This window comes from Aythya fuligula, chromosome 17 (assembly GCF_009819795.1).
Source record: "Aythya fuligula isolate bAytFul2 chromosome 17, bAytFul2.pri, whole genome shotgun sequence".
NCBI lineage: Eukaryota > Metazoa > Chordata > Aves > Anseriformes > Anatidae > Aythya > Aythya fuligula.
Window position 1 is genome coordinate 2,082,924 of NC_045575.1, and position 11,083 is coordinate 2,094,006.

At 54.1% G+C, this 11,083-nt stretch overlaps 1 protein-coding gene across 1 annotated transcript; it reads right to left on the reverse strand.

Annotated features, from left to right (window-relative positions):
* Positions 1-702: 702 nt before the first annotated feature.
* Positions 703-9,766, reverse strand: ACAD10 (acyl-CoA dehydrogenase family member 10). Its single transcript, XM_032199061.1, has 13 exons — positions 9,682-9,766; positions 8,999-9,147; positions 8,023-8,217; positions 7,426-7,584; positions 6,682-6,841; positions 6,102-6,243; positions 5,685-5,753; positions 4,908-5,089; positions 4,183-4,333; positions 3,228-3,373; positions 2,548-2,721; positions 1,599-1,955; positions 703-791 (listed from the first exon to the last, which is right to left on the reverse strand). Exons 1-13 carry the CDS (start codon positions 9,764-9,766, stop codon positions 703-705), a joined length of 2,058 nt encoding a protein of 685 aa, XP_032054952.1.
* Between the last annotated feature and the right edge of the window lie 1,317 nt (positions 9,767-11,083).

Genomic DNA, 11,083 nt, shown 5'->3' on the forward strand with positions numbered 1-11,083 from the left:
TTTCATCTTGCAGGGACAAATTTCATCTTGCAGGGACAAACCCTGCCCCGCAGTGCCAGCTGGCCCTTTCCCTTGGCCCTTGCCCAGCCTGGGAGTGCTCTGACAGCCCTTGGCCAGGCCTGCTCAGCTGTTTAAGGCCCCACTGCTGTTATCTTTCCTCTGCAGGCAGCAGCACCCCACCCCTGGCCTCCTCCCCCAGCCTTTAAAATGTCCTTCCACAGCTGACAGGGTAAGGGTGATGCCAAGGGAAAAAGCAGTGGGATGGACAGGGAGAAGGCAGAGATGAGAGGGACGAGGGGGGCTCCACCACAAGCCCAGGGCTTGAGGAGGGACAGAGCAGCAGCCCTGGGGCTTGAAGACCTGGGAACTCTCCCCCAGGTGTGCAGATGAGTGTCTGGAGGAAGGGCGAGGAGATGTGCTCCTCTCAGCACTCCCAAACCACCTGCAGCCTGCTTCCTCTCCTCCGTCTTCTCGGGGATTAGCTGCTAAGCACCCTGACACGCTGGTTTTTGCTGCGTGAGCACAAGGAAACGTTTCTGAAAGGCTCAGCAGCAGGCGGATTGTGTTTTTTTGGCAGTTACAAGGCAGTTAAGTAACCCACTCGCATTCGATAATGTCACCGGAGTATGCTAAGAGCCCAATCTGGGCAGCAACTCGAGGAGAGCGATGTTTGCTTTCATGACACGCTCCGGGAATGATTACTTACGACACCACTCCCAGCAAATCTGTTTGGAACACGAGCCAGCCCAGAGCCACAGGCACACTGAGCCACCCTGCGTCCACCAGCAGCACTGGGAAGTGGCAGCACAGAGAAATCAGTTTGCAGAGCCCGGGCAGCTGGGCTTTTGCACGTTTTTTGGTAGCTGCTTTCTGCCTCCTCACCTCCACACCAGAAAGAACCAAGGTTCCTCTATTCTGAGGACTCAGGGCTGCAGCAGCACCCGCTACATTCGGGAGAGCTCAGGGCCAAAGTCCAAGCAGCATCCCAGAGCCTGCTCTGTCTGATCACACGCTTATCTCCGAGCAGGGATAAGTTGTTTGCTGACAGGGAGCCTGCAGGGATAAGTTGTTTGCTGACAGGGAGCCTGCAGGGACAGCCCCTGCCGGGAGAGCAGGCTAAGAGAACAAAAACGAGGAAATGTGGAGCATGCCAGCAGCTCCCTGCCCTACCCAAGGGTCATCCCCAGCCAGTGCACCGGGAGGAACTGTTACAAAGAGCATTAACTCGGTGTTAACTCGGCCTTTCCCTTCCAGAGACAGCCCTGCCATGAGAAGGGAGTGAACAAGCACTGGACTGGCAGCACAGGACTGAGAAGTCCCAATTTCTGGGGCTCCATCAGCGTTGGTGGCAGTGCTTTTGGGGGAGCAGCCCCATTTATTGCAGCTGGCCTGGCAAGAACCTGCTCATCTGGGAAGGGAGTGCCAGCTTCTGGAACTGCTGTTTCCTAGGATATGAACTCCGTGCCAAGCAATTTCTCCAAGCCACAGGACTCTGAGCGCCAAGTGTCTGATGTGATTAGGAATGCAAAGGCTCTTAGAGGCATGCCACGACCCTGGTGTAAGGGAGCAAAGCTGCTGTATGAAGGAAGATGCCTCACCTTCAGGTCTAGAAGAGGTCGCAGAGTCCACCTGAGCTGGGAAATCAGCAAAACTCCACTGGCCTTCCAAGATCCTTTCCAGCTTGCAGTAAAGACCCTGGGCTATCCCCAAGAAGCCGCTGAGGGAAGTGATGGGGGGGATTTGGAGCACGGAGGCAGCCCCAGGACACAGCCAGGTGCCACAGCTCCTGCTGAGGAACGGCCCCTGCCTGGCCCAGGTGCTGTAGCGCCGTGCAGAAGGCTTTGCAGCAGGGAGGCTCTCGAACACACGGAATCCTTCTTTGATGGCAAAGTCCCAGGCCAGGTCTGCCACGAACTCTGCATGCTCCGGGCGGCTTTCACCTGGGGCTGGCCTCCCTGGGGACAGGAGAAGAATAAGACACCCGTGTGACACGGCCACATCCCAAACAGAGCCATGTGTCCTCGTCCAGGACAGCACAGAAGGACTCAGGGAGATTCTTCTCCAAGGAATTTGAAAATAGCATCTTTTTCTCTGATAAAAACTCCCCAGGGCAGACCTGAGGTATGCAGATAAACAGCACCGAGAGCCCCCACCACCTCCCTGCTTCCCAACTGCTCTAAGGCTGGGGCTTCCTTCAGAAGTCTGAGAGCTCCACCTGTAGGACACGTCCCTGAGCTCCGGCCTCTGCTCAGTCCTCGCAAGAAAGAAGCGAGCACCCAACAACCTCTGATCAGCACAAAAAGCAAACACAGACCTTGCATCCACCAAAAAAAGCTGCAGCAGGGGAAGCACCCTCTGTATGCTCCCCTTTGGACCTTTTTAACGTTTGCGGGACACGACTGGACCACCAAACGTGCTATCCTCAAAGCACAAGGCTGCCTTGCTCTCCTGCTGACCCAGCAACCTCCCAGGGACACCAGGCTTTGCTTTACTGCCCGAAATTTCAGAGACCTGTGCAGAACTGGGCCGTGTGGTTGGGCTCCTCACCTGCCAGAGAACTTTTATAGCGTCCCTGCAGCACTGCGGCCAGTCGGAAGAAGGCAAAGGCCATGTAGAAATGAAAGTTCACGGGCAGCTCCACTCCCCTGTGGCTGCAGTACATCTGGCAGTACTCCTCTGCAGTGGGGACCCCCAGGTGCCCCCGATCCCACCGCGCCGAGCCTGGAAGACACAAGGGGCAAAACGAGTCAGCAGGCAGCGGGCAGCTCGCCGCTTCCTAGGGGAACCAGGAGCCTTGTGGCAGAGCCCTGCAGGGGCTGCAGTGAGAGGGAGAAGAATCCAGACTGAGTTTTGAACACGGTTCTGCTTGCTAAAAACAGTCTGTGTGCAGGGACATGGGGCCAGCACCAAGCAGGATTTGTGGAGTGAGCAGCAGGGCTCACACCAGGGGCATTTCCTCAGCACACGGGCAGCAGGGAGGAGACAAACTAGGGACAGGGTGATCGTGGCACAGGGATCTGCATGTGCAGAAAAATGCTCTGCCCTGGAGGAATGTAGGGGTCTTCGGAGAAAGGGCAGAGCAGGGAATATGGTACAAGATCCACAGCGCTTCTGAACTGCAATGAGCCAACTGGCAGCTGAGCTCTCTAAGGGCAGGAGCTAATCTGTTTCAGAATTCTGGTTCCTCTGTGTGTGTGTGTCAAATGTGCCTTTGCCCCTCTCTGTACCTCTCGGTGTGTTAAAGTGAGGTGGCAGGAAGAAGGCCATACAGTTATTCGCCAAATCGGAGATGGGATCTCCTAGAGTTGAAAGCTTCCAGCCAAGGACAGCAAGGACTTCTGGCCTGTCTGGGTGAAAGACCAGGTTGTCCACCCTGCATCAGAGGGAAAAAGAGATCAGAGAAGTCTCAAGAGGGAGAAAAAAAAATCCCAGGGCTCAGCAGCAGTGTGTACCTTCCAGTGCTCTTCGCTCTGTGCAAAAATTGCTGAGTCCTCTGAGAGGTTATGCAATGAAATACAATTTCTGCAAGCACAGGTCAGGGAGGACAGAGATTACTCAACAGTGAGCTCCCTGGTTAATGGTGAACTGAACTGCACTTTGAAGAACGAAACCCAGCTATGTGGGGCCTTGGATCATGAACATGTTCCAGGACAGGCTGGCCAAAAAGCAAAGCTGGCAAGTCCCCGTCCAGGGAGATCTTCTGGGCACTTTAAGGGCACGTGGTATCTTGAGGCCCTCCCCTGTCGTGTCCTGCAGTTTGTGTGTAGGACAGCCTTCAACAATTTGACCCCCAGGAGAGGGCAGCAGCCCACTGAGGACAAAATCAGTCATCAGTAATCCTGCCAGGGTGCAGAGAGCACCTCTGACCCCAGCCACACCGCTCCTGGATGACTTGATGTCTAAGACTGGCAGCAGGCAGGTTTTGCTGTACCTCCTGTGACACCTCAGCAGCCTCACAAAGTCTACAAACACCAAACAGCATTGCTACCTGCACCAGCACTGAGTTCTGAAGATTGCAGGCACAGTTTGTGATTCCCCAGCATTCGAGCAGCGTTTGTGCTGTCAGTTTCTGTCCCCAGTTCTCCTGGGAGAGGATCAGCAGGGGGAAAATACGGGAGCACTTTTGCTCCCCCTCTGCCACCTAGGAGGTGTTCCACAGAAATGCCATCAGCCGAGCAGTACCTGAAGTCACCGTGCACAACTGTCACCTCCTGAGAGTCAGGAAAATGCAGAGGCAGCCACTTGATGAGCCTCTCCATGGCTGGAATGACATGAGTTTCCACAGCTCGATACTGCTTTGTCCAGGAATCAACTTGCTGCTGAATGTAATTACCTGTAACGAGGAAACGAAAGCTCTCAGGGAAAAGAACGAGTACAAGGAGCTTTCAGAAGAGATATATAAAAGAAACGTGCTGAAACAGTCCAACAGCTAAGAAGGTCTCAGTCTAGCACTCTGAGAGAAGCTACAGGAGTTTAATTGTGATTCCCAGGGGTCCCATACATTCATAACTGGGCACTGGATTTGATATTCTGGTAGAAATAATCAAATCCTGGCCAAAATTTAACTTCTCCACCAACTCTGAGAAGCTGAGGTAGCCCTGCAGGCAGCCTGGAGGAGCTGAGCAGAGTTTTGTGTGCTCAGAGATGGCAGCAAACAAGTCACTCCTACAGCTTTTGCAGCTCTTGCTGGTGGCAGGAAGCTCTGGGGGCTATGAACAGGAAACACAGACCTGGAGAATTTAAAGCAGCTTTCCACACACCCCCCAAGAGGCCTGGGGATTCAGACACTCTTCTGCACACCTTTGCTTTCCCCAGGTCTGGTCCAAGTCCTGTACTTGAGCCTGTCCCTTGAAATGCTGCTACCCAGGAAGAGAAAACAGTGACAGGGACACAAAGCCTTCTCTCACCACGCTCCCCGTCGTCCTGCAGCCGGGCTGCTCCGAGGTCTACGCTGTGGATTTTGGCGAGGACTCGGCTCATGGCAGCGTAGGCAGCCCCCCGCTGGCTGGGCAGCAGCGCTGGCAGGGAGGCGTCGCTGTAGATGTGGCCGGCGCAGTGCTCCATCAGGTAGAAAGGTGCCCCAAGGGTGCTGGGGAAGCAAAGTGGAACTGGTGTGTCCGAGGTTAATCCCGCTACCTACCACCTGCAGGTCTCACCTGCACCAGGAAGAAGCCCCCAGGCCTTACCTGCACTCTGAGGGGAGGAGCAGCCTCAAGAGCACTGCTCCCTGTGCCCAACTCTGGCCTGGGCTCAAGCCTAACTCGTGCTGCCTGGTGGCACGTGGCTGTGGCACGATCAGTGCAGCCCCTCCAGCCCCCAGAAGCTGGCAGTTAGAAAAATCACCTCCTTACCCGAGCACACCGAGTCAGTGGGAAGCACTACAGCATTTTTACGGCTGCTTTTCAGAGGAAGAGAGCATTTTGATTAATTGCTAAAATAAGGATGCGCCTAAAACAAGCCAAGAATGGGCAAACACTGATTAGATCAGTGCAATTTAGAAGTTGGGGCTGGGAGACACAGAAGCAACCAGGTCAGATCCCAGCAGCTGGTTAGCAGCAGGCAGTGATGCTACCACAGAGCTGAGCACGGCAAACACCAGCACAGCCACGGGAAAGCTCCCCTCTTCTTGGAGGAATCCGGCTGAAGCTGTCAAGTGGGGAGGGAAAGCTGAAGGACAAGATTACCTGCTGTCCTCACAGAGAGCAAGTACAGTGGGAACAGGAACACCAGCCTCAGAGAGTGCCTTCAGAACCCTGCCAGGGCAAGTCAGAGAGCTGATTCAGCACAGAAAGGCATTAGGGAATCAATACTCCAACGGCACTGTTGTTAGGCAGATGCACAATATTAAAAAATGTCCTGTGCTCAGTGTTACATACACTAAAGTAAGGTGACTCGAGGTGGGGGAGAGAAGCACGCCAAAATCTTTGGCTCAGTGGCTCAAGACCAATCCAATACACTCTGGAAATCACAGGAATATTGCCACAGACCTCCAAGAGTGCTGCTGCTCTGCTGCCGAGGCAGAGATCTCTGGCACAGCAAGCTGGTTTGGGACTGCAGTCTGTGCCAGTCAGCTGGCAGGAGGAGCAGAGCTGCCTTCTCACCTGTATTCTCTGCTGACAGCAGGGCCTGGGGGAAGCTGGCCGTCGGGGAGCTCTTTCTTCAGCACCAGCGAGCGACCTCCAAACCTGACGTAAAAGGTCCGGGCAGCCCGGCCACGGCCAAACTGCCGTAACACCAGAGGACCTGGAGAGATCAGAGCAGAGGGGCAGCAGACAGAAGCAATATCTGGGATTATTTCTCGCCACTTCTCCAGGTTTTACTTTCCCTTCCCATGCTTGGCTCTGGAAACTCATTTGCAGCAATCAGGAACCTACACTTTGCTCCTCAGCCACAGACCCCTGGGGACCACAGCAGCAGCTCACAGATGGACTCAGGTCAGGAATATTCCTGGCATCTCTTTGGCAACTTGTCCTCAACACCTCCCAAATAATGAAGTCCTAAAATGTTGTTTCCCAGGCCAGCAGTGACGGATGACTGAAACCTGAGTGGCTGCAATGCCTGCTTGGAGTTCAGGAGCCTTTCCTTAATATTATTTTCAATCCATCTGCCATGGGACAGAAAGAGCCAAAGGCTCCAGGAAATGTGAGCGTTCAGGCTGAAGAGGAAGAAGTGCTGCACTACCTGTTGCCTGGTCGCTGAAGATATTTTCAAGGTACTTTTGCAGACGATCTATTGAAATCTCCGTGCTTGGTCTCACTGAACAAGTATATGGCACAAAGCCTTGTAAAGGAAAGCCCAGATGGGTTTCCAGCTCTTTGAGTGCTGCTTCTAGATCATCGACCTGCAAGCAGGAGGGAGGGAGTTAGAAGATAAAATTGCCTAGGAAAGAAGGAGCTCTGCATGCTTGTGATGCATTTACCTGTGAGCCCATGGCTCTGATTCACTGAGACACGCAGGAATTCAGCGGTCAGCCTCAGCCAGCACCAAGTGCCTTTACCAGCACTCGCTGAGCCTCCCACCTTGCTCTCTGTTCCCACAGTGTACCTTTCACAGTGACATTGGCACTGTGAGCTTGGGCTGGGATACAAGCTGGAATTCCCCATGTGCCATCCCAGGTAGCTCTTCCCACCAGTCCCATTTCCCTTGTCCCAGTGGTCCCCTCACCCAAGTAAAACCCCCTGTGCTCTCTATCTCCAAAGCCTGAGCGTTAACCATTGCCCAGGTGACAGATTCTTGAAGCCTCAGTTTCCAGAAATGTATTATTTAATAAATCATCCTGGAAGAATAAGGACAGGCTGAAACAAAAGGCTTGGCAACATGAGTCTGCCACTTTTCCATTTGGAAATCCTGGGCCACTCCAGTCAAACACAGCTGCTGGGCTTAGAAACCGTGCCCACAGCTCAACCTGGTTCCACTGCTTTGTACCTTCACTGTTTTGATGCCAAGCTGGGCTGCTGCTTGGAGGCTCTGGCTGCTGCTGTCGAGGAAGATGGATTCCTGAGGCTGAACGTCCAAGCGCTCCAGGCACAGCTTGTAGACACGAGGATCTGGCTTGCACTTCCCTTCCTGATGAGCTTCGACTACCTGTGGTGACAAACAACGGGTTGTACACGCGCCTGCTGTGACCACAACGTCTGTGGAGGACAGGAGGACAGCTACCAACCACACCGCAGCGATCTTCACGGTGGGAAGGTTATTGACCATCATCAGCTGCCCAAATTTGGATCCAGAAAATACTCTTACATACACACAAAATATTCTTACATATATACGTGGGGTTTTGTGGGCATTAAGCAATGAATTTTCAGGTGCACCACCATCTGCCCCTCACTCAGACCCTCCTCAGGGCCCAGGCACTAGAGCAAGCTGTGCCAGGACACGTCTTCACTGACTGCTAATTGAACCTCTGCTAATTGGTGCTGCTGGAAGCCTTTCCCTTGCTACCTGCACGTAAAGTATTTCAGTTGCTGCTCTCTACAGACCTAGCTTCAGCAATGCATCTTGTAATCCACCCAGGCTTACCACATCGAAGTGCTGCTGGTCTAGGGGCAGAAAGCTCTCCCCGTTTGACAGACGGAAGCTGTTGCTCAGAAGAGCTGTCTTAAGGCCTTCCGCACGGATACACTGTACGGCTTCTGCCATTGTGGGGAGCTGTTTTATCATCTCACGTCTGATTAAGTTGGAGAGAAAAGAGTCCACTGGAACACAGACGTTTGCCTAGGAAACCAGAGGAACCCCCAAGAATGATAATTAGCCATAAATGGTTTTTGAGCAGGAAGGGAAATGAGAGCGGTTGGGTAGGTAGATTGCCCGATCATCTTATCTTGCTGCCCCGCTTCCTCTGGCAGCAGAAGGTAGACAGTGAATCTCCCAGATAAATTGCTTAGACCAAATCTGGTTCTCAGATTACTAATGCTACAGAAGCAGCAGAGCTAAAGAGCTGAGTTTGGCAAAGAGGAATAGGCTAAGACTGATCCTGTCATGGAATCAAGGCAGGTTAGAGATAAATACTGGATTACCGTTCAACAGGAGGGAAAGGAATCTGCATTTCAGACTCAGATGTTTCAAAGAGCCCTCATCAGGCTTCTACTGATCTTAAGAACCCTACTCAGAGACCACTGTCTCCATCTGTCAAGCACATTCATGCATGAACTAGCAGCAGAAGCCTTTCAGCTGGTCTTTGATTCTCTGATTTCTCATCTTAAATGATCCCAGAGGTGTCTTCAGATCAGAAAGCTATGAAATATGGAGGAGGAGGCTGGTGGAAGTGAAGGCAAGTTCTGCTCACCATCCTGCCTGGGTAGCAGAACGATAACGGCAGTGAGAAGCCTGCCCTGATCAGACAGCAATGCTTCCCAGGTGGTGAATCCAAACCCTTCCTTGAAGGATTTATTTTAAAAGCTCCCCTTTCCTTACTGAACCACCAGGTTCCCACGTTGCAGAACCCCATTTCCCTGCAGTCAGGAAGCACAAAGAGAGGAAGGGGTAGCTGGCTTACAATCTCAAAGCACTGCTGTCCCAGCTCCTGCAAGAACTCCACAGTCGTCAGCTCTCCTCTTGAGTACTTGAGAGAGGGACTATTTTCCCCTCCAGAGGTTACAGCTTGTTGGATGGTGCCAGCTGGAATACAATTCTGGGCCTCCCAGTCTATGTAAAGAAAAGAAAGCCAGGGAAGATCACATATGGCATCATCAGAACTGGGAAACTCGCTTCAAATCCCTCTGCAACCCTGAAACCTGACAGATAAGACTAATGAGAACTGATGTGATGGGCTGAGATAATTTACCTAGACACAGAGATAAGAGGTTTAGCATTTCCCCAGCCAAAGCACCCCGTCTTTATTTTTGGTGTGGTACCCTTGGGGTGAAAACACAGCTCTTTGTGTCCTGCAGGGCAGTGCCAACGTTAGGTGCTATCAACCAGTGCCATTACAGGGCCAATTTATCACCAGAAGTGGCCTGGCCCTGGCCTGGAGATGTCAACACGGTTGCCAGCTGCTGCCAGTTCTAGCGCTTCTGATGGCGCAATCGGGAACGCTGCACAGCGAGCGGTGACCACCGCAGCCTCTGCAGCTTCTCCAACATCTCACCCGCTGCAGAGCTGACCGCCAGCACCATGTGAAGCGGATTTTACCTACACGCAGGGGAACGAGAAGACTGGATGAGAAATGAGAGCACGCACCCGCGGCCGTCCTGTGCGGGGCCGGGAGGAGCACCCCGCTCGCGTCCAAGACCACGGCTCTGTAAGGGCTCCGGCCACATCGCATCCACCGGGCTGAGGCAGCGTGTGGTGGGGCCACGGCCCAACGTGGGCAGGGGACGCGGGCAGCACGCCTCAGGAACATGTCCTGGCCCTGTGGAAACACCAAAGGGGTCACAGCGACGGCCGAGACAGCGCCTGACACACAACGGGGATATGAGGGGGGACGGGGGCTGAGCTGCGGGGCGCTAAGGGGCAGGTGGGAGGGGAAAGAACTGAGGCGTTTGGGGGTGTTTGGAGGTGTTTTGGGGCGTTTCGGGGGTGCTTTGGGACATTTTGGGGCCGTTTTGTGGTGTTTGGGGGCGTTTTAGGGGCATTTTGAGATGTTTGGGGGCGTTTGGTGGGGCTTCGGGGCATTTTAGGGGAATTTTGAGGCGTTTGGAAGCAGTTTGGTCCATTTTGTGGTGGTTTGGGGTGTTTTAGGGGCATTTTGAGGCATTTGGGGGCATTTTAGGGGCATTTTGAGGTGTTTGGGGACCCATTGGGCTGTTTTGTGGTGTTTGGGGGCCATTTTAGGGCCATTTTAGGCCATTTTGAGGTATTTCATGGTGTTTGGGAGCTTTTTAGAGGCGTTTAGGGCCATTTTGGAGCACCTTGTGGTGTTTTGGGGGCATTTTGGGCCGTTTTGGGGCACCTTGTGGTGGTTTGGGGGGCATTGTGGGCCGTTTTGAGGCATTTTGTAGCATTTAGGGGCTTTGGGGCCATTTCGAGACACTCTGTGGTGTTTTGGGGGCCATTTTGGGGCACTTTGTGGCGTTCGGGAGCTTTGAGGCCATTTTGAGACACTTCATGTTGTTTTGGGGGTACGTTGGGGCCATTTTGGGGACACTTTGTGGTGTTTTGTGGCTGTTTTGGAGCCATTTTAAAGCACTTTGGGCGACGAGGCCCAGCCCTGTGGCCTGTGGCTGCGGGGCGGGCAGGATTAACAGCCCCAGCCTCTCACAGCAAGCAGCCAACACCCCCCCCCCAATCCCCAAATAATCCCCAAATCCTCCCCAAATCCTCCCCAAATCCCCACCTCCCCGGTGCTCGCAGAGACCCAGGGCCGAGAACCGGGGGGCGACAACCGCCGCCCCTCACCCCCCCCATAGGCCGGGCATTGCCAGTCCCCGGCTCTGGCTTCACCCCCGCGCCACCTCTCGCGAGAACTCACCGCCAAACCTCGCGAGAACCACGCCAACCCCCTCGCGGCGAGCCCCCCTCTCACTACCCAGCCCCGCCCACTCGTGACGTCATCACGCCGGCGTGACCCGGCGGGGTCAGAGGGGAGAGGTGCGCGAGGCGGAAGCGGCGCCTCAGAGCTCCCGGTGGCGGCGGCGGAGGC